Here is a 23566-nt window from a genome sequence, read left to right on the forward strand (position 1 = left end):
TCAGAAGGTGTAACAAACCTTTTTATTTTAAGCTGTAACACACACACACACACACACACACACACACTGGTTTCTTTTGTGTATCAGCAGATATATGGCCCCCGAAGGGTACTGTGGCTTCTCACAGTCTCTTGATGGAATTTCATTGTATGTCTATAGCTCCATCTCAGTGAATATTTCTCTTCTCTTTGTCCCAGAGTTATATTGTCTTCTATTTTCTTCCTCTGTCTTTCTGTCTGAGGAAACTTTCTAATCTCTGTAGTTAGACCTGAATGAAGAGTCTCAACTTCACTTTTCCTTACCTCTTGGTAGAATAAATCAGTTGCCTATCACAAAATTTCTCAACAGGATTGGTTCCCAGTTATATGAAGGGTCTGCTTTGGTTTTTATTTACTTGTAATGTTGCACATTTATGGAGATAGCAGACATTTCAATACACTTGTACAGTGTGTCTTATCAGGAGAGTTGGCATCTCTATCATCTTAGGTGTGTATTATTACTTTGACAACATTTAATTTCTGTTCATTTTAATATAACATTTAGCTATAAGAATTGCCTTATAGCATTTTAGAAACACATCATGCAATAAATAAATAGACAAGTAGATAGAGATATGATATCTTTCCTATTGCATTTGTTTAAAATCTACTAGGGATGGTCCAGCAATAAAACTAATGCTACTTTTACTTATACTTCAAATGCTATGAAGCAAAGGAAAAAGATGTGCTATCATACTTTGTGTCCTTTTAATTTTTAGCCCTAAGAGATACTATTCATAAATCAATTAAAGACTGTTTCTTTTTTATACCACAGAAGGTATTAAGAGTTATCAATAGGTTACAAAGAAATTTTCATACCTGTATTCCTGTAGAGACTGGATAACGAAGATCAGTACTTACAAAAAGACCCAAAGAGGTAAGGATGACTAAAAAATGATTTGTTAACACCATATCTATCAATGTCAGTCCTTTGTGTTCTGAAGGAAGAAATCAAATCACATCATTGATTAGAAACAGTGAGTTTTTTAGAAAGACATTTCATAAATACTGAATGAGTTTTAAGATAAATGAAATGTGAAGATAAACACAGCCAGAAAAATTACCATCTTTAAGATGTGAATAGATGTTTTCTGTCAGGTTATACCATTTGGTTTCATTATATTCCCAAAATCCAGAAATGGTAACTCCTATGAAAACACCTACCATGAAAGAAAAAGAAATCAGAGCCAGGCAACCTTGCAGAGCTCAATTCCATAAACACAAACCTGCTCCATCTTCTAACCCAGGCTCTCTCACGCTGAATTAGTCACAGCTCTAATGAACTGACAGTGTGAATCTATATCATCTATCTATCTATCTATCATCTATCTATCATCTATCCATCATCTATCTATCATCTATCTATCATCTATCTATCATCTATCTATCTATCTATCATCTATCATCTAAATCTATCTATCTATCATCTATCATCTATCTATCATCTATCTATCTATCATCTATCTATCATCTATCTATCTATCATCTATCTATCATCTATCTATCATCTATCTATCATCTATCTGTCTGGCTGGCTGGCTGGCTGGCTGGCTGGCTGTCCGGCTGTCTGTCTGTCTGTCTATATATCTATGGAACATACATTTAGTCATCAAAAATCCAAATTTCCAAATGAAAACAAACACATATGTATAAATGTTATAAATAGATACATATTATTTAAGGGGTATTAATTAGAATGGCATTCAGGCTGTAGTCCAGTTCAACAATGGCTCTCTACCAGTGGAAAGTCCAGAAACACAGTAGTCGTTCGGTCCACCAGGCTGGGTGTCCCAGCTGGTCTTGAGTATATGCCGGAATCCTGAAGAAGTAGGCTCTAATGCAGTGAAGGAATGCACTTGCTAGTGAGGGTGAGGGCAAGCAGGCAAAGAACAAAAGCTTCCTTCTTCCCTGTTCTTTATATACGATGGCACCAGAAGGTATGAGCCTGATTAAAGGTAAGTCTAGCTACTTCAAATGATTTAATTAAGAAAAATTCCTCACAGGTATACCCAGCACTTTGGGTTTTACTTGACTCTAGATGTAGTGAGGCTGACAAGGAAGAATAGTCATCATGAGTCCATTCCTTGTCAATCTGACAAACAGTCATAGCTCCTATGTCATGCTTAATTTCCAAATGAAACCAATAACAGGGTTATAATTATGTCTCACATGGTATAACTTTCCCACCCACAACCACAAACACATTATATACTTAACCAGGTCATAATTTGGCCTAATATGCTATAATGCCTCACACAACTGCAAACACATTCTAAATTTTAGGATAGGTGGGAATGGTTTTTGAGGGATGTTCTTTTAGTATCTAAAACATGAATATGAAAACTTAAAAACCACTAATATTTATTAATTGATGTTATAGTGTGTATAAAGAAATCAAGAAAGAAAACACAAATATCTGCAAAAATACATTCTTATCAAAATATCACAGCAATTATAATTCTCATTTCTTCAACTGGTCACACGGCCTTAGCTGGTACTTATAGTTGGTTTTGCCTACTACCCTTTCTGGTATTTCCTCTACCCTCAGCAAACCTTAGGAAGTCTTGGCACTTTTCCTAGAAGATTGATCCATAACCTCATTCCTGAAGAGCCTGTGTTCACTGTTATCCTGCCTGGATTAGTTGTTGCAACTTCTCCTCGACACTAATCAAAGACACCCTAAAGGATCTTCTGCATTCCAGACATAATTTTTCTTACCTCCATTGTGGAGAAGCAACTCAATTTTCCCTTGGTAATCTGAATCAGTCACCACTCTTAACACTGTTATTCCTTTCTTATTCTGAAGAGTTAAGGGCAGCCAGGGGATAGTCTGAGCTTCCAGTTCAATGGAATGCTGTCGAGTCTCCTAGCAGGAACATTCTTCCTTCTGGAACCAAAACTGCTAGGCCAGAAGAACTTAAGGTCATGGGAATAGGAAGCAAAAATTTGCTAGTGGGTCACTAGGGGTGAAAGTGAGTGGAACAATTCCTTTTTCCACCATGTGATCCCTGAACCCCATAGATCCTGGCTATGGGAGAGACTTACCACATATCTGCTGCGGATTCAAAGAATATACCACCTTCTGAAGGCTCTTAACCTGTCCTGCAGGCTACTGCCACCTAATGTGTGCTATAACTGTGTTTTCAAAAGCTCATCCCATCCCATCATTCTATTAGGCAAGCTGCTTCAGGATGCTGAGACTCTATTAAGACCAGTAGATTATATGATCATAGGCCCACTCTCCCACTTCTCTGGTTGTGAAGCTCTTTTGTTAGAAGCAATACTGTGTGGACCATCAGGATGGTGGATAAGGCATTCCTTGAGTTCGCAGATGGTGGTTTTGCAGAAGTATTGCATGAAAGAAACAGAAAGACAAAGCACTGCGCTTTCTCTTGAGAGGAAGTTGCCCAATGTGGTCAACCTGCCACCAGTTCGATAGCTGCTCAACCTGAGGAACGGTGCTATATCTGGGGCACGGTATTGTTCTTTGCTGTTGGCAGATCTGGTACTCAGCAGCAGCTGTGTCCAAGTCAGCCTTAGTGAGTAGCAGTCCATGTTGTCCAGTTCATGTATAACCCCCATCTCTGCCACCACAGCCACTTGGTTAAGGGGATCTTTGGGTAATGTCAAGGATGAAAGGGCAAAGAGGCTAACTGGTCATAGACTTGACCATCCCATCTACTTGACTATTATTGAACCCCTACCCTATGAAGTCACTTTGTGATGGGCATTTACATATGAAACAAGCTTCACAACCTTCATCTGTTTGAGGCGATCTATCCACATCCTTCCTTGCCAGATATCCTTCTCACAAAGTTTCCAACCATCATCGTTCCAATCCCTGACATCTAGTTCATACAATTCATGAACCAGTGAACCATCACAAATCTAGCTATTTCTCCTTCAAAACAAAATATATGACAATGCCTGAAGTTCTTTCAACTGAGATTTCCCTTTTCTGGTATCTTTAGGATTGTCCCAGAAAGAGGTTGTAATGCTACAGCTGTCTACTTCTGGGTGGTGTCTGCTTAATGTGTAGAACCATTGGAAAATCGGGCCCTAGTCTTCTCTTCCTTAGTCAACTGATGAGGTCACACCCCATGAGGCTATATGTACATACTTGGGAGCAGGGAGCATTGTAATGGGAGTAGGAACCACAGACATTTGGGAAACTTCTTTGTTATTTACTTGTGCCTTCAGAACCTGCTCAGGGACCTGGAGAGATAGATCAGAGGTTAAGAGCACTAACTGCTCTTCCAGAGGTCCTGAGTTCAATTCCCAGTAATCACATGGTGGCTCACAACAATCTGTGATAAGGTCTGGCGCCAGAAAGATGAACATGGTATGTACTCATTCATAAGTGAATACTATTTGTAAAGCAAAGGATAGTGAGCCTATAGTTCATGATCCTAGAGAAGCTAAGTAATACAGTGAACCCTAAGAAAAGTGTACGTAGATCTACCCAGAAAGGGAAAATAGTCGAGACTGCCTGACAAAATTGGAAGCATGGGGGGAGGGGCTAAGCAATAGAAGAGAGGATGCCCAAACTCGCCTTGCCCTGTAATCAGACTGATGAATATCTTTTCATCCAGCAACTGATGGAAACAGAGGCACAGACCAGCAGCAGAGCACTGGACTAAATTCCCAAAGTCCAGTTGAAGAGTGGGAGGAGTGGGAATATGAGCAAAGAGGTTAAGACCATGATGGGTTCACCCACTGAAACAGTTTACCTGAGCTAATGGGAGCTCACTAACTCCAGTCTGACAGGTAAGGAACAAGTTTAGGACCAAACTAGTCCCTCTGAATGTGGTTGACATTGTATGGCTGGGGCAGACTGCAGGGGCACTGGCAGTGGCACCAGGATTTATCTCTACTGCTTGTACTGGCTGTTTAGGAACCTATTCTCTTTGGATGGATCCCTTGCTCAGCCTAGATATAGTCAGGCGGGCCTTGGACCTTCCCCAAAGCAATGTGCCTTACCCTCTCTGAAGAGTGGATGGGGGGAGGGTTGAGGGGTAGGTGAAGGGAATAGGAGGAAGGGAGGGAGTGGGAATTGGGTTTGATATGTAAAATGAAAAAAGATTGTTTTCTTTTTTAAAATAATAAAATAATTTTTTTTAAAAAAATATACTAGGCATAAAGTAAAAAGATCTGGTGCCCTCTTCTGGCCTGCAGGAACACATGCAAGAAGAATCCTGTATATATAAAATGAATAAATAAATCTTTAAAAAAAAAAAAGACCCTGCTCAGGCTTGATCACATATATCCAATTCCATTTGATAATAGATCGCTGCTGTGAATATTTTACTTCATGGTTTAGTGGCTCACCAAGCTTGTGATGGATAGCTCAGTTTCCATGGTAACTATTGTAACTATTCTCACTAGAGTATTCTCAAAATTCTGGTGGTCAGTCCCTTAAAGAAAACCCATAGCAGTTTGGATGCAAAAGCCACAGCCTGAAAAAAATTCTGTTCCCTCAGGCACCATAGCTTTGTTTTTTCTCTGTCCCTCTAGAGAACTCAAGATTCAAAGGTTGACCTAGAATTCTGCTCCCCAGAGAGGCTGAATAGCAAGTAGCTTACCTAGCTCACCACCTGGCATTTCCCAAGAAGTTCTCATATTTTCCTGGCCCCTCCTTAAAATCCCTTCTCCACCTGACTCCTCCCTACAATTTCCGGTCAGCTACTTGCTGACTCAGACTCCTGATCACAGGTGAATTTTATTTAATCAAACACATCTTTGCATCATTAAAAAAAAGTTTCAAATCATAACACATCTTAAAATAATATTCTACAACATATATGAGTGTGTGTGTGTGTGTGTGTGTGTGTGTGTGACATACACACATACACTGCCCAGAGAGCTTTACATGCAAATATTGGTCAGGTTCAAGGTTCCTGGTTTCTGAAGCACCATAAATACTGGATCATTGCTAAGATACTTGTTTCAGATATTCTGTTATTGCCTAGAATCAAGGTGTGTGACAGCTAGGCAGGGCATCCTGGGTCATGCAAGGTCCTTGCTGCCACACACTTCCCTGCACTCTCTGGCTGCCGCCCTGAGGTTCACCAGGCTCAACCTTTGTGCTTGTAGCCCTTAGGAGCTCTGCTGCCCAGTGCACTCCATCTCCCAGCAGGACGAGCATCTCAGGCCTTGGCTGCAGCAGCTCCACAATGGAGGCCAACTGTCCTGTTCAGTTATGACGTATTTCAGCGGGAGCTCAAGGACATCTCTGTGTCATAGGTGCTGGCCACTGGGCAGGATTTCTGTGCTTGTTGCCTGTGGGTAGTTCTGCTGCTCCTGTCTCCCAGCAGGGCAAGCAGAACAGGTTGCAGGTACAGCAACTCCATGTCAGGACCTGTAGAGAGGGTCTAAGCCTGGCCCCATTGCCAAAATACAATGTCTAATGAAAAGATTTGAAAAGCTAAAGAGGCAAGAAATGTGAATCAGATTAAAGAATGCTCCATGTGCAACGGAGTGTAGCAAGTGACCTGAGAGGCTGAGATTTCTGGTGGTGACTGCTGGGGGACCCACGGGGATATTTGAAGAGTGTCATGGAGGGAATGTGGGTAACACGCTAACTATTCTCACCACTAAGTCCAAGTGGTACAAAGGCTAGGAGGATTAGCCAGAGCCTCCTCAAGGAACTGTTGGTTAGGCAGTGGCAATTTGATTTTGCCTCAGAACAATGATGGGCATCTATGGGGAAAGTAGCTTCAGCTAACTAATAGGTTGTAGAAGCTGATTATTTTCTTAAAAGGTTGAAAAGTCTTTGGTGTGTTGGACTCAGGAAGTCAAGACTAGTCCTTGTCTCCTCTGACGACACATGGACAGCCTGGTAGAGCACGAGGAGCTGAGCATGGCTGCTCTACTTCCGTGCACGGATAGATGGTATCTGTGGCTGGATATGGAGAAGGAGGTGTGTGGGGGACGAAGAGGGAAACAGGCTGAGTGTCCATCTGATTGGCATAGTGTCTAGTACAGGGACAGCAGAGAGAGGCAAGACAAAATGGTTCAGAAGCAGAAAACAGACTTAGAGGTAAGTAACATATTCTAAGACATTATGAAATCATACTATTTGGAAGAAGACTATTTTTCTATTACTATATTTAATACATTGATTGACCCTACTATTATATTACAAAGAACACTAAAGAAAATTTTTATGTTTTGTTCTCATTTTTTCAAGGTTTGATCACTTGTTACTGTTAAAGATGTTTAATTTTGACTGCATTTGGATTTAAAAGGAGAAACTATTCCATGGATTAGAGGCATATGTCTTTAACCCCAGCACATGAGAGGCAGAGGCAGGTGGATTTCTGAATTTAAAGCCAACCTATTCTGCAGAGTGAGCTCCAGGTCAGCCAAGACTACCTACTAAGACCCTGTCTCAAAACAACAACAAATGAAGCAAAAGCTTTCACTGGGGACCATATATGTTTCTGGGAAATCTGTTGCTGGTATTTTTCTCTGGCTTTCTTCACTCTTTTACACCAGAGTTTCACTTGTTCTACAGCCCCCGCCTTTCTTTTCTTGATATATTGGTTATTTCTAGAAATTTCATAGTGCTTTTGTTGCAGGACATTCGTAGTAAAAAGACAGGGAATGTTGGGAATGTTGATCCAGGCTTCTTACCTTCATTGTTAAAGGGCTTTTTGACAATACATTGAGGGAAGCCATCCTCTTTAGAGAAGATGAAAAGTGTACATATTCAACTAGCTCTTTTGGGCCCCAACTGCAAAGGTGGAATAACGTCTATCAGACCAATAATCAATCATTATCTATCTCTGCTCTCCGTCTTTCTCTGTCTCTGTCTCTCTCCGAATATGATAACACTTGGATTAGCATCCACAAATTTGCATCCCTGAACAAATTTGCACATTCTCTCATCCGTTCTCCTTTGCCTATAAGACAAATACCCCTTACTCAATAGCAGGTACACTCTGCAGTGGGTCCAGACACCTTGCCCAATGAGAAAACCTTGCCATTCTGACAATATAATTCTTTCGCTCTTCACTTAGAGCATCAACAGCAACTTTTGTGGTTATGCACTTCTCATAGGAAGTACAAAGCTTGCATTCATTGTTTACTTTGATGAGTTTTTGAAAGCCAGTAGCTGGGAAGGAGATATTCAACTTCATTTTGACACAGCCAAGACTCAACAAACTTTGAAGTTGAAACTTGCAGCTTAATACGTAGGAGAGAGGCGAGAGGTTGAATTAATGATTGATCATTCCTGTGTAGTGAAGCCTCCATGAAAATCCACAAATTCCAGGCTCTGGATGGATACCCACTTGGCATCTTAAATATGCCAAGAAAAATCACTCTGTGGGAAATACATACATTTGATGCCACAAGTGTGATAAATCAGAGTCTAGAGAAAAACAGCTGTTTTCCTTCCATATGCTATTAGATATTTAATCATTAAAAATATGAATGTAATAAATACATTAAGGTAGTGTCCCAGGAATAATAATACTGATTTATACATGGCAGATAATGAAGATAGACCAGAGGCAGTTAAGAATCTCTGGAAAAATGTAACAAACTTACAAAGAACAGAGGACGGGGGATTCAAGACATCTACCTACTACTTGACTGACTTGGTTAACTGGTTTTGAAATAGGGTCTAAATAGGTTTACCTCAAACTCAATTGCTTTGCCTCAGTCTGCCAAGTAACTGGGATTTAGGTACACACCACCATGTCCTGTTTTAAGTCACCATTTGAATGGCACAAGGCCAAAACAAAGGAGGATCTCTCCTAGCAGTTTACACTGGTAAGTAGAAGAGGTGGAGTGACAAACAGTAAATTTTATTCTCTGTATGCATTTAGTGTGTATTTCAACTTAAAATAACCCTTAACAAATATAAAACACTGCTTACTTTAACAGCCAGTCAGACTGTAAACTTACCATTATATGTCGAGTTCAAAATAAAGCCAAGTAATGCCACATCATTGGCACAGGGGCACTTTGCCACTCGGATATCTATCACATGTGGATACAATTGTTGGACTTGTGCTTCAGACATTTCAGATCCAAGACTCCACTGAATAATAGGTTCTGTGGAAGGCAAATTTAGGCCTTTAAATCATGGCAGCACTCTTGAAACTGGAGCACCACTATTTTTTTTAAAATATATGTAAAGAAAATATTTGATTGTCCAAATCAGGTAGGGAATATAGGAGAGGCTGGAGAGCTAGTTCAGCAGTTAAGAATGCTGGCTGCAGCAATCTTACCAAAAACAATCTACAGATTTAACGCAATGCCCATCAAAATCCCAGAAAAATTTTTCAAAGACCTCGAAAGAACGGTATTCAACTTCATATGGAAAAGCAAAAAAACCAGGATAATCAAAACAATCCTAGACAATAAAAGAACTTCTGGAGGCATCACAATCCCTGACTTCAAACTCTACTACAGAGCTACAGTACTGAAAACAGCCTGGTATTGGCATAAGAACAGATAGGAGGACCAATGGAATCAAATAGAAGACCCGGATATCAATCCACACATCTTCGAACACCTGATTTTTGACAAAGAAGCAAAAAATATCAAATGGAAAAAAGAAAGCATATTTAACAAGTGGTGTTGGCATATCTGGGTATAAACATGTAGAAGAATGAAAATAGACCCATATCTATCACCATGCACAGAACTCAAGTCCAAATGGATCAAAGACCTCAACATAAAGCCAACCACACTGAGCCTCATAGAAGAGAAAGTGGGAAGTACACTTGAGCACATTGGCACAGGAGACCACTTCCTAAATATAATATATCTCACAGACACTGAGAGAAACAATTAATACATGGGACCTCCTGAAACTGAAAAGCTTCTGCAAAGCAAAGGACACAGTCAACAAGACAAACAACAGCCTACAGAATGGGAAAAGATCTTCACCAACCCCACATCAGACAGAGGTCTGATCTCCAAAATATACAAAGAAATCAAGAAATTGAACACCAAAAAAACACATAATCCAATTTAAAAAATGGAGTACAGACCTAATCAGAGAACTCTCAACTGAGGAATCTAAAATTGCTGAAAGACACTTAAGAAAATGTTCAACATCCTTAGTCATCAGAGAAATGCAAATAAAAACAACTCTGAATTCCATCTTACACCTGTAAGAATGGCCAAGATCAACTTATGCTTGGAGAGGTTGTGGGGAAAAGGGAAACATTCTGCATTGCTGGTGAGATTGCAAGCTGGTACAACCCCTTTGGATATCAATGTGGTGATTTCTCAGAAAATTAGAAAACAACCTTCCTCAAGACCCAGTAATACTACTTTTTGGGTATATATCCAAAGGATGCTCAATCGTGCCACAAGGACATATGCTCAACTATGTTCATAGTAGCTTTGTTTGTCATAACCAGAACCTAGAAACAACCTAAATACCCCTTGACCGAAGAATGGATAAGGAAAATGTGGTGTATTTACACAATAGAGTACTACACAGCAGAAAAAAAAACAACACCTTGAATTTTGCAGGAAAATGGATGGAGCTAGAAAACATTATTTTGAGTGAGGTAACCCAGACACAGAAAGACAATTATCACATGTGCTCACTCATAGGTGGTTTTTAAACATAAAGCAAAGAAAACAAGCCTACAAACCACAATCCCAGAGAACTTAGACAACAATGAGCATACTAAGAGAGAGTTACATAGATCTAATCTACATGGGAAGTAGGAAGTAGAAAAAGACAAGATCTCCTGAGTAAATTGGGAGCATGGGGACCTTGGGAGAGGGTTAAAGGGGAGAGGGGAGATGCAGGGAGTGAAGCAGAAAAAATGTAGAGCTCAATAAATATCAATAATAAAAAAATTAAGAAACCCCAAAAAAGAACACTGGCTGTTCTTTCGGGGAACCTGGGTTTGGTTCCCAGCACCCACAGAGTTGCTGAATGTTGCCTGAAGCTCCAGTTCCAGCAAATTCACTACTCTTCTGACCTCCCAGGACACCAGGCGCACACCTGATGCACAGACATGTGTACTGGCAAAACACTTATAAACGTAAACCTTATACATGTGTGTCATATGATCTCACTCTTCTGCAGTTAAAAATGGGTCCGTTTTTATTACGCAAAGGAGAAAGAATGATATTCTCTTGCTAATAATCTGGAAATTGCTGAAGAACATTTAGGATGAGAGATATTACTTTAGCCATACATGGACAAGCATGGTCACATGGTCTGTGCTTAGAATTACAAGAGCTGGAACACAGAACAGGGATATCTGTAATTTAGGAATCTGCTTCTGCTTCAAAAGCACACATTTCCTTTTGGTCCTTTTCCAATCCCATCAAAACAACAGTGGGTAAATAAAAGGCAAATAAACCCAGAGTATATGTAGATAAAGACACGTTCTCATCAGTGAACCAGAAACTAAGGTCTCTAGGGAACAGGTAGAAGTTCAGTCTATTAAAAACTGCACATCACCTTTTTACAGAAAATTTGTTAGTTTTTAAAATTCTTGTGCTTTTGTTTTTGCTAAGCTCTGACTCAGAAGTCTCCTGCCGTTCTCCATACCCTATCTTCCCTCTCTGAGAAGCACTCTGTGAAAGGCTGTGACGAGTGGGGCTCTCCTGGACCTCAATGCAGCTCTGAGCATCACCGGAACTAAAAAGAGAGACTGTAGTCTTCCTTGCCAGACTGCACTCGGCAATGACCCAGCTGAAAGACTTAGTCAGACAAGGGGTACAAGTTTAAAACTCACAATACCTAAATGGAAATGTGATGTGGGAAGTCCTTCTGTATATGTGTTGCTTTTATTGGTTAATGAGTAAAGAAACTGCTTTGAACCTATAGTAGGTCAGAACAGAGTTAGGCAGGGGAAACTAAACTGAATGCTGGGAGAAAGACAGCAGAGTCAGGGAGAAGCCATGGAGCCCCCAAAGAAGAAAAACGTGAGCTGCCAGCCAGAACCTTGCCAGTATGCCATGAGTATCATGGTAAAATATAAAATAATGGAAATGAATTAACCAAAGATATAAGAGCCAGCCAATAAGAAGCTAGAGCTGATAGGCCAAGCAGTGATTTGATTAATACAGTTTCTGTGTGGTTATTTCAGGAGTCTGGGTGGCCAGGAAATGAACGAGCGGCTCCCACAACAGATATAAAACAGGTTGAAATTAAAGTCAAATTTTCATATATAAAAACAAAAATGCTCTTGTCTCCAATGGAAAAGAAACAGTAAAAAAAAGTTTTAAACTTTCTTATTTAAAATTTTTAAAGGAAAAACATTTTTCTTCTTTTGCAAAAATTAGAGAGAAAAGTACAAAGTAGTCCACGGCAGTTTGAAAGAATACTACTTGTGTGATTTAAAAAAATAGTCAAAGAACCAGCAACAGAGACACTCGCTAATCAGTGCTTAGCTGTTTATATTCTACAGTGCAGTTCAATCTCCTTAAACTTTCAGGAAAATCGACTGTGTCTAGACCCAAATCCCTTGGGGAACTTCCCTCTTTCCCCTACTTTGTTAAAGCAGGAAAAGCAGTTCAGTTTCTGCCTATTTGGTTATTATGCAGTCTAGCCACAGCCAGAAGGGGAAAGAAAGAATGTCAGCTACAGTCATTCAGCAGAAAGTTGCTCAGGACTTCAGAGAAGCTTCAGGTAAGCAACTGATTTCATGGACTGTAGCGTGGTTGTAGGCCATTCCCCCAGCCTCAGAGAACAAGGAAGTTCGACTTGTCCTGGATTGACAGAGCCTCTGACCTTAAGAAAAAGCTGCTTGGGGTCAGATGCTCTATGTTAAGTCATAAGAACTAGAGACTGAGCCGGGCGGTGGTGGCACACGCCTTTAATCCCAGCACTCGGGAGGCAGAGGCAGGCAGATCTCTGTGAGTTCGAGGCCAGCCTGGTCTACAAGAGCTAGTTCCAGGACAGGCTCTAAAAAAGCTGCAGAGAAACCCTGTCTCGAAAAACAAAACAAAACAAAAAAAAAAAAGAACTAGAGACTGTTAGTGACCTAAAAGACTCAAGTGAGCTGAGAAATTGATCAGGAAAGTTGATTTGAAAAATAAACACCTTTGGTAAGCTTCTTATAAGACCAACACACTGATCTTTGCTGGTAATTATCATTTTTCAACTGTAGGGGAACTGACTTGCCTATGGAAACTTATATTCCCAAAGTTCCCATTTGTCCTATAAAGTCCCTAATCCCTCAAATGCCACTTACAGAGTCTCCTCTCCTGCAGAGAGACTTAGTGCTGCCAAACTAAGAAAGATGTGACCAACGTGAAGGTCACTGTTCACCTGTGATTTAAAATGGTTTATGTGTACGATGCAGAATTTAGATGCATGGTTTGGGATCTATTGCACTCTGCATTAGATATGAAGCAGTCCAGAGAGGAAATTTAAACATCCCTTTTGAGTTTAGTAGTGAATATAAATTTAGGACTATACCCTCACCTTTCTCCCTGCCTCCCACTTCCTTGTACCATCCCTCCTGTCTCCAGGAACTGACACTGCCCTACCTGATTGCTCCAGAAGTGGAGGATTCATCCTTGATGCTCCCACTTCCCTCTCCCCTGGCCATCAGGAATCCCATCTGCTTTACTTACAAAGTGTATTTGTGGTCTTTGTTCTGCTACTGCTCAGCTTCTGCATGGCATGCACCACAGCCTGCGGATTACAGGCAGCTCTTGGGTGCGGTGATGCGACAGCTGTCAGCCATGGCCTTTATTCCAGTCCTGTCACCCTTTTCCCAGGATAGGTCACCAGCATCCAACACTGGGACCCTTTCTAAATCCCAAGTCAGAGTGTACCACCTTCCTACTCAAGGCACCCAGCTGATGTCTTTTTGTTCCAGCTAGTAAAAAGCCCACACTTTTTCCACAATCCCTGCCAGCCTTTCTAAATTCAAGGGACACCGACCATGCCATCACCTTCTGTGCTTCAGCATACATACATACATACATACATATACATGCACTTATATACACATATGTCCATATATTTGTTTCTTGTTTGCGCCATCGGGCGGTCGTCCCGGCCATCTGGGATTTGTCACTCTTTGGTAGTCATCAGAGTTTGTTCAAAGAGTATGTGAATTCCATTCTACTTTATAAGTTGATATTTACCTCGGACAAGATCCAATAGAGTCCCTTCAGTTTCATAAATGTTTAATCCTTCATGCATTGTGATCCTTATTGTCCATTCTTCTACAGCTGCTATGTCTAAAATAAAAGATAAACAACTTTTTACATGTCATGTTGATGAAATGGAAGTTCTAAGAACATGACCAACAATGATTCCTTTTCCTTTTACAATCATTTTGACTACATCTATGTGTCTAATATCACATAGTTTTCTGCAAACTTACTTTCTGATGAAATAATGGAAAAGAATTATGAAATGATTCTACTACCACAACAATGGATCTTAATAAACTTAGATCCTAATGTCTCCCCTACAGCTATAGTGAGGAATAAGAAAACCATAACCCTTTTGTGAAACAGTATAATATTATTATTTTAAAGTGCCTGTCAAAGAAAAGTACAGGACCTGAGTGTGGCAGTTGTGAATTTGATCAAGTGCGTAAGAAAAATGAACAACATTTCTTATCAAACTTGTTCCCATAAATGAAGCAGAAGGAGCGCTGCAAGACATTCTACAAGATCAGTATTACCCTGATACCAAACCAGATAAGGGCAGACCATAAAAAGAAAACTTCAAATCAACACTCCTAAGGAAACTTAAGGTAAAATATCCTCAAGCAAATATTGGAATACTGGGACCTGAGGAGATTGCTCAGTGGTTAAGAGAACTTGCTGCTCCTATAATGGATCCAGGTTCAGTTCCTAGCAACCATACGGCCACCACAGCCACCTGTAACTCCAGTTCCAGGGTTTAAACACCCTATTATGGCCTCTGTGAGTGCTGTACACACATGGTGCTCATGCATATATGTGTAGACAAATACAAAATACTCACATGTGTAGACAAAATACTCATACACATTTGTAAAAGAAACATTACTAAAGCTTAAACCATACATCAAACCCCACACACTGATAGTAGGAGACTTCAACACCCCACTCTCGCCAATGGACAGGTCAACCAGACAGAAACTTAACAAAGAAATAAGACAACAGATGGCATGACTCAAATGGACTTAGCAGACATCTATAGAACATTTTACCCAAACACAAAAGAATATACCTTCTTCTCATGGAATCTTCTCTAAAATTGACCACATACTTGGTAACAAAGAAAATCTCAACAGATACAAAAAAAATGGAGTAACCTGCTTTATCTTATCAGATAACCATGGTTTAAAGTTAGAAGTTAACATTAATTGCAGAAAACCTACAAACTCACGGAAATTGAACAGTGATCTATTGAACCACCCTGGGTCAAGGACGAAAGAAAGAAATTAAAGACTTCCTAGAATTCAACAAAAATGAAGGCACAGCATACCCAAACCTATGCTACACTATGAAAGCAGTGCGAAGAGGAAAGTTCATAGCACTATGTGTCTACATAAAGAAAGTAGAGAAAGCTCACATTAGTCAGTTAACAGCACACCTGAAAGATCTAGAACAAAAAGAAGCAGACTCACCCAGGAGGAGTAGATGACAGGAAATAATCAAATTGAGGGATGACATCAATAAAATAGAAACAAAGAAAACAATACAAGGAATCATTGAAACAAAAAGCTGGTTCTTTGGGGAAATCAACAAAATAGATAAATCCTTATCCAAACTAATCAAAAGGCAAAGAGAGAACATCTAAATTAACAAAATCAGAAATGAAAACAAACACTGAGGAAATCCAGAGAATCATTTGGTCATACTACAAAAAACCTGTACTCCACAAAATTGGAAAATGTAAAAGATGATGTAAAATGTAATATTTTACATCATCACCATCCCTGATATCAAAATGTAAAAGAAATAGACAATTTTCTGGATAGGCACCACATAGCAAAATTAAATCAAGACCAGGTGAACAATTTAAATAGACCTATAACCACAAGGAAATAGAAGCAGTCATCAAAAGTCTCCTAACAAAAAACTAAAAATAAAAAATAAATTAAAAAACCAGGGCCAGATGGTTCCAGTGCAGAAGTCTACAAGAACATCAAAGAAGAGCTAATATCTATACCCTTCAAAATGTTCCACATACTAGAAACAGAAGTACATTGTCAAACTCTTTTTATGAGGCTACAATCACCCTGATACAGAAACCACACAAAGAGTCAACCAAGAAAGAGAACTACAGACCAATCTCACTCAAGAACATAGATGCAAAAATACTCAATAAAATACTGGCAAACCAAAGCCAAGAACACATCAAAAAAAATATCCACCATGATCAAATCAGCTCCATCCCAGAGATGCAGGGATGGCTCAACATACAAAAATCTATCAATGTAATCCACCATATTGATCATCTCATTAGATGCTGCAAAAGCATTCGACAAAATCCAACACCGCTTCATGATAAAAGTCTTGGAGAGATTATGGATACAATAAACATATCTAAACATAAACAAAGCAATATACAATAAGCCAACAGTCACCAACAAATTTAATGGAGAGAAACTCAAAGTGATTCCACTAAAATCAGGAACAAGACAAGGCTGTCCACTCTCTCTGTATCTATTTAACAGAATTCTTGAAGTTCTGGCTACAACAAAAGGAGTTCAAGGGGATTCAAATTGGAAAGGAAGAAGTTGAACTTTCACTATTTGCAGATAATATGGTAGTGTACATAAATGACCCTAAAAACTCTACTAGGGAACGCCTACAGCTGAAAAAATTTTCAGTGATGTGGCAAGATACAAGGTCAACTCAAAAGAAGTGATGTCATAAAACCACCTCACACCAGTTCAGAATTATTGATTATAAAAAGGATTATTTATTTAAGGGGAAAACTTACAGATCACCTTCCTACACAATAGTCCTCAGAGCATAAAAAGGAAACAGAGTCTAGCAGCCAGAATGGGAGCCAGAAGCAAGAGAGCGGGCACACTGTTCCTGCTGCTTTTTAAACTATAAGAGACCACTCCCAAGTGGGCTGGTATCTTAAAGGCTATTGGCTGAAGCAGAATGTGCTTCCACAGCACCTCCCCTTTTTGTTTAAATAAAAGAGTATATAAAACTATATATACTAGGAACAGATATCAAGTATAATTAGAATTACAACCAGCATAAACAATATTAAGCAAGGAACATACTAAATGTTTTAATAAACATTCTTTCATATGGAGTCTAAGTCTTTTATAGGAAATGGCTTGGCTAGATCATAAGAGTACAGTTATCTAATCTTCAACCCCATCAAGGGCCTGAGAAGGGAGATAATATTACTTGAGCAGACAGGAAGTACAGTCAAGTAGCTTCCCAAGTGAGCAATATATGATGGAGACAATTAGCTACCTGAGCAATCACCCAAAGTCTCATTTTGCAACATTGAAGCAACCAACTTTGGCTAAGGCCTAGTGTAACTAACAGACCATTTTCAGAGGCAGGAAATTTTTCAAAACCATTTTACCCTGTCTTTGCAAGATTTGACAGTCCTGCTTATCCATTTCTGGAAACTATGTAACTAACTTGTCAGTGGTTGAGACATTGTAAGTTCCTTGCCCAAAGCCCAGTTTTGCCCAGAAGAAAACAAGCTCCAACATTCTCTCCGAAATAGATTGGTGCTCTCAGAAGCAATCATGTCTCATGTCAACAGAACCCTAAATTATTTAAATGCAATATTCCACAGATCCTTGAAGTGGTTGATGAATACCTATCTATACAGAATACAATCTCTAAGTATTAAAGAACCTAATTGATCTACTATATGTAAAACAAACATGAACAACTATTGACCTATAATAATTAATACCTGTATCTTGATCAGAGGTAGGAGTAATATATAATACAATATGAAAATATACCCTAAAAGTTGCATCAATATACAAAATGTCCTAAACTGAGGTAGAAACATGCATATATACAATCTGACAAAATAAAATTGTATATATGTACAAATAATATAAACAAAAGTAACAAATATAATTTAAACTTGTATCAATATAAAAACACTGTACCAATGTAAATTATCCATAAATAATAGCTCACAAGTATTCACTCTATTGTATTACCCACTATTACTATCCCCCTCCTTTTTTTTGAACATAGTTTTCTCCTCAACCCTCTATTTAGTACAAGTAATAATAAACAACCCCTAAACAGTGTTTCCAAACCTATGGACAAACTTTTTTGGGATGGGGGTGTCATCTTCTAGAATTGCTGCCCACTGTCATGGGGGTTCATAGAAACCAGGAATCCTGTAGGGGGCTGACTTAGGTCCTCTGCATACCTGTAATGGCTGAATAGCTTGGCATACTTTTGGGATTATTAACACTGGGAACAGGGCCTGTCTGATACTTTGACCTACTTGCAGGAATGCCCATGATGGCCATAACTTCTCATAAGTGTGTGATTACTGAATCAGCCTTTTTTGAGCTCAAGGCAGTTGCCCATTGAAAACTTGAATATGTGTCTATGGTGTGGTGTGTGTATTTTAATTTTCCAAATTCTGTAAAGTGGAACACATCATCTGCCAGATTTCATTCCTTTGAGTACCCTTAAGGTTACTCCATGCAGGCATTAGTGTTTGATTATAGAAAGAGCAAGTAAGACACCTCTTTATAATCTCCTTAGCTTGTTGCCAGGTAATAGAAAAGTTTTTCTTTAAACCTTTGCTATTGACATGATGTTTTCATGAAATTCAGAGGCCTGCAACATACTTCCAATCAATAATTGATCAATTTCTGCATTACCTTGTATTAGAGGACCTGGCAGACCCGTATGGTATCAGATGTGTGTTATGTATATAGGACAAAGCCTATTCCTGATTATGTCTTGTACTTGGATGAACAATGAAGTCAATTCCATATCATCTGGTGTAAATTTAGCAGTTTCAATATGTAAGACAACTCTTTCTGCATATTGTTAATCTGTAACTATATTGAGAGGTTCTTTAAAATCCCTTAGTACCATAAGAATAGCATATAATTCTGCCTTCTGGACAGAATTATAAGGGCTTTGTTTCACTTAATTCTTCTGATTTGTAACCTGCCTTCCCTGTTTTATTTGCATCAGTAAAAATGTATGGGCTCCAGTTATTGGTACATCACGTACAATTTAGGGAAGAATCCAAGAAGTTCTCTTTAAGTCTATTGCTTTTGGGATAATTGCTATTAATTTCTTCCAAAAAAATTAGCATAAGCTCTTTGACAGGGTTTATTGTCTTCCCATAACTTTTTTTATTTCATCAGCAGTAAAAGGCACTATAATCTCTGGTGGGTCTATACCTGCTAATTGACAAAGTTTCCATTTATCTTTTATAATTAATTCAGAGACTTTTTCCATATAAGTTTTTAATTTTTTACTTAGTTTATATGGTAAAAAGATACATTCTGCGATAGTATTGTCCCTCTGCATTAAAATTCCTCTAGGAGAAATTGGAAGGCAATATGACTAGAATACAATTAAGAATTGGATTCACCCTATCCACATGTGCCTCCTGTAATTTCTCCTCAAAAATCATCAATTCCTTTTCCACTTCAGTTATTCCACTGGGACTATTCAAGTCTTTATCACCATTATAAGGTTTTGTTTAAATTAATTATTAGATCAAGTTATCCCAACAGCCAGTTGTAGACTGGAAATATCTCCCAATAATCTTTGAGAGTCATTAAGAGCCCACAACCAGTCTCTCCTGATTTGTGACTGCTGTGTTCTAATTTTCTGTAACCTAGGTAATTAAGAGAATCTCCTCTTTGAATCTTTTCAGGAGCAATTTGTAATCCCTATTTAGGCAAGACTTTGTTCAAACATTCTTTCTAAAGTATCTGTATTTGAATCAGATAACAAAATGTCATCCATGTAATGGTAGATTATAGACCTAGGAAATTGCTTACATATTATTTGATGGAGGAGAGTTATCTGTCTATGTTACTTTCATTGGTTAATTAATAAAGAAAACTGCCTTGGCCCTTTAAGAGACAGAAAACTAGGTAGGCGGAGTAGACAGAACAGAATTGTGGGAAGAAGGAGTGGGCAGACAATCCAGGCAGTCACCATATGCAGTCGCCATGCTTCTTCTCTCCAAGATGGACGCAGGTTAAGATCTCTCCTGGTAAGCCACCCCTCGTGGTGCAATATAAATTACTAAATATGGGTGAAAACAAGATATGAGAATCAACCAATAAGAAGCTACAGATAACGGGCCAGGGGCCAGTCAGTGTTTTAAAAGAATACAGTTTCCATGTAATTATTTTGGGCAAAGCTAGCCGGGTGGCGGGACACAGCCCACAGCTCCTTCAACAATTATTTCCAATGGCTGGCTGACAAAGTATTAGCACAAGGTGAGGCTATTGAACATTCCCTGTGGGAGAATGGTCCATTGATATCTTCTAGTAGGATGATAATTATTTTAAGTAGGCACTGTAAAGGCAAACTTTATCCTATCTTTTTCTTGTAAAGGTATAGTGAAGAAACAATCCTTTAAATAAATAATTATGAGAGGCCATCACTTTGGTAACAGAGAAGGCAGAGGAATTCCAGATTGTAAAGGGCCCATAGGTTGAATAACCTTGTTGATAGCCCTTAGATCTATCACCATTCTCCATTTTCTAGATTTCTTTTTAACAGCAAATATAGGAGAATTCCAAGGGCTGGAAGATTCTTCAATGTGTTGAGCATCTAGTTGCTCTTGCACCAGCTGTTCTAAAGCCTGCAACTTTTCCTCACTTAGCTTAATGCATATTGGTTTCTCAGTTAACAATTTTAAATGTAGGGCTGTTGGTACCTCTGAAGGTTTATCAATTGCTTTGTGTTCTTGTACAGTCCGAATGGCTGGTGTCTGTCATCTGTAATATCTTCTAATATTTTCTTCAGAAACAAAAGTTTTGGGGGCTGCAGGAATGTTAATCTGGGTATTCCATTGCTGCAATAGGTCATGACCCCACAAATTCAGTGCAATATTATCTATATATGGCCTTAGTCTTCCTATTGGCCCTTCTGTCCCTATGTATTCAACCCATCTTGTGCTTTGTTTTGCCCGAGATAGGGTTCCAATTCCCAGGATGAAGATGCTCTTTAGCATTTAGGCAAGAAACTGCTCTTGCCTGGACTGCTTCACTGAAAATGCAGGACCTGCAGAGCAATGACTGCTGAACTTGCCTAAAGGTGAGATGATCCTTCGGGGTTCCTGCTTCATGAAAGAGTCTGTGAAACATTCTGCAGAACACAGAAGAAAGTGACTAAACTGTCTTTGAATTTTCCTGCTTCATAGAAAAGTCTGCTGGATACTATGGGCCTGTAGGCTGAAGATGGATGCCCCAACAGTACAGAAGAACTTTGGGTGACTGTCCAGGCAGCAAGATGTCTCTGTCAATTCTAGAATTTTGGAAGTTGTTTACAATGCACTTCTCATTTACTTAGGTAATATTATAATATTATAAATATTATATATTTATAGTTATAGCTTTCCTTACTTATGATAAAAGATAAAGTAGGTATAAATGTTGTAACTGTAATTCTTGCTTGATAACTGTTTTGTTATATGTAATTTTACTATGTTAAAATTAAAGCCTTCTTTTTTGTTTAAACAGAAAAGCAGAAATGGTGTAAGAGGTCCTTCTGTCTTTGTGTTGATTTCATTGGTTAATAAAGAAATTGCCTTGGCCTGATAGGGCAGAACTTAAGTAGGTGGGAGAGACGGGACTAAATGCTGGGAGGAAGAAAGGTGAAGTTGGGGAGAGACACCATGGAGTTGCCAGAAACAGACATGCCAAATTTTACCTGGTAACCCACTGCCATGTGATGATACACAGATTAATATAAATGGGTTAAATTAAGATGTAAGAGTTAACCAATAAGAAGTTAGAGCTAATGGGCCAAGCAGTAATTTAATTAATACAGTTTCCGTGTGGTTATTTCGGGTGTAAGATAGCCAGGCAGCCAGGACAAACAAGTGTGCCCCCTCCTTGCAACACAGAAGTCCTCCTATATCCAAATAAAAAATGGGCTGAGAAAGAAATCAGAGAAACACCACCCTTCAAAATAACCACAAATAACATAAAATATCTTGGGATGACACTAACCAAAAAAATGAAAGACCTGTTCAACATGAACTTTAAGTCTTTGAAGAAAGAAATTGAAGAAGATACCAGAAAATGGAAAGATCTCCCATGCTCTTGGATAGATAGGATCAACCTAATAAAAAAATGGCAATCCTACCAAAAGCAATCTATAGATTTAATGCAATCCCCATCAAAATCACAACACAAGGTTTCTCACTAACCTTGAAAGAATAATCAATTTCATATGGAAAAATAAAAAACTGAGGATAGCTAAAACAATCCTGTACAATAAAGGAACTTCCGGAGGTATCAACAGCCCTGATATCAAGCTCTATTATAGAACTACAGTAATAAAAACAGCTTGATATTGGCATATAAAACAGACAGGTTTACCAATGGAATCGAATCAAGGATCTCTGAGTCTTCAAAGCCAAATTCCACACCAGTCAGAACTACACAGTTAGATCCAGTCTCAAGATAATATAAAAAATAAGAGCTAATATTCCACTAAGAATAAAATCCCTGAAATATATTGTAAAAGAGTAGATGGCAATTAGTTAAAATGTATAAATATTGAAAAACTTAAGACATAAAGTCCCTATAGTAGTGGTAAAATGGAATCACAAAGTAATTAACATAAAATGAAGATGGAAAAATAGCAAAACCTGAAGGTAACTAACAGGTAAGTAAAACATTGTTCCATTTGCAAAATGGTAGATTTCAAAAGAACCAAATAAACAATTATGTTAAGTGTAAATGGTCTGTAACAATTGAAAATCTGAGTTCTTAAAAGAGGAAACACAAATAAGCTGAGAAATACTTCAAAATGTTCAAAGTACTTAGATATTAGAGAAATGCACAAATTAAATCTACTTTAAGATTTTGTATTACCCCTGTCAGCATGGTCTAAGTAAGCTATGGATACATGATAGAAGAATTAATTGTCAAAATTGTGCCTGTAGTAATGATATTTTACTTTAGACTAATAAAGTACAATTTTTAGAGTTGAAATTTTAATGAGCTTTTTGCAAAAAAAAAGACTCACAAAACATTATTAAAAATTTCCATTAATTCAGGCATGCAGGTCCACATAGTATGGCTGTATGAGGACAGCCTCGGATATTAATCTGTGACTACCACCTTGCTTCAAGCAGGGCATATTTTTGATATTTTGTAGGGCAGAGAAGAAAGGGATTCTCCCGTTTCTGCCTCCATCTCTCCATTGGAACACATGATTACAGGTACACATTACAAAGTCAAACTGTCCATGACTCCTGGGGATCTGACCGCATTCCTCATGCCTGTGTGGAAACTACTTTACACAGATTCAATTTTTAGTAGATGAATAAAGGGTAAAGATAGTGATATAGTCCATGTACAGCTTCTGTCTTCATTGTTGACCTTGCCTTATCTGTCACTTCTGCCCCTTCTCAC

At 38.7% G+C, this 23566-nt stretch overlaps 1 protein-coding gene across 1 annotated transcript in view; it reads right to left on the reverse strand.

Annotated features, from left to right (window-relative positions):
- Catsperb (cation channel sperm associated auxiliary subunit beta) overlaps positions 1-23566 on the reverse strand; it is a 161950-nt gene that overhangs the window by 107689 nt on the left and 30695 nt on the right. The window contains exons 8-11 of the mRNA XM_042055403.1: positions 14127-14222; positions 8952-9101; positions 1103-1198; positions 858-976 (exon numbers count right to left, since the gene is read on the reverse strand). Coding sequence (XP_041911337.1) covers positions 858-976; positions 1103-1198; positions 8952-9101; positions 14127-14222 — 461 coding nt within the window. The remainder of the gene's footprint in view (positions 1-857; positions 977-1102; positions 1199-8951; positions 9102-14126; positions 14223-23566) is intronic.

This window comes from Arvicola amphibius, chromosome 7 (genome assembly GCF_903992535.2).
Source record: "Arvicola amphibius chromosome 7, mArvAmp1.2, whole genome shotgun sequence".
NCBI lineage: Eukaryota > Metazoa > Chordata > Mammalia > Rodentia > Cricetidae > Arvicola > Arvicola amphibius.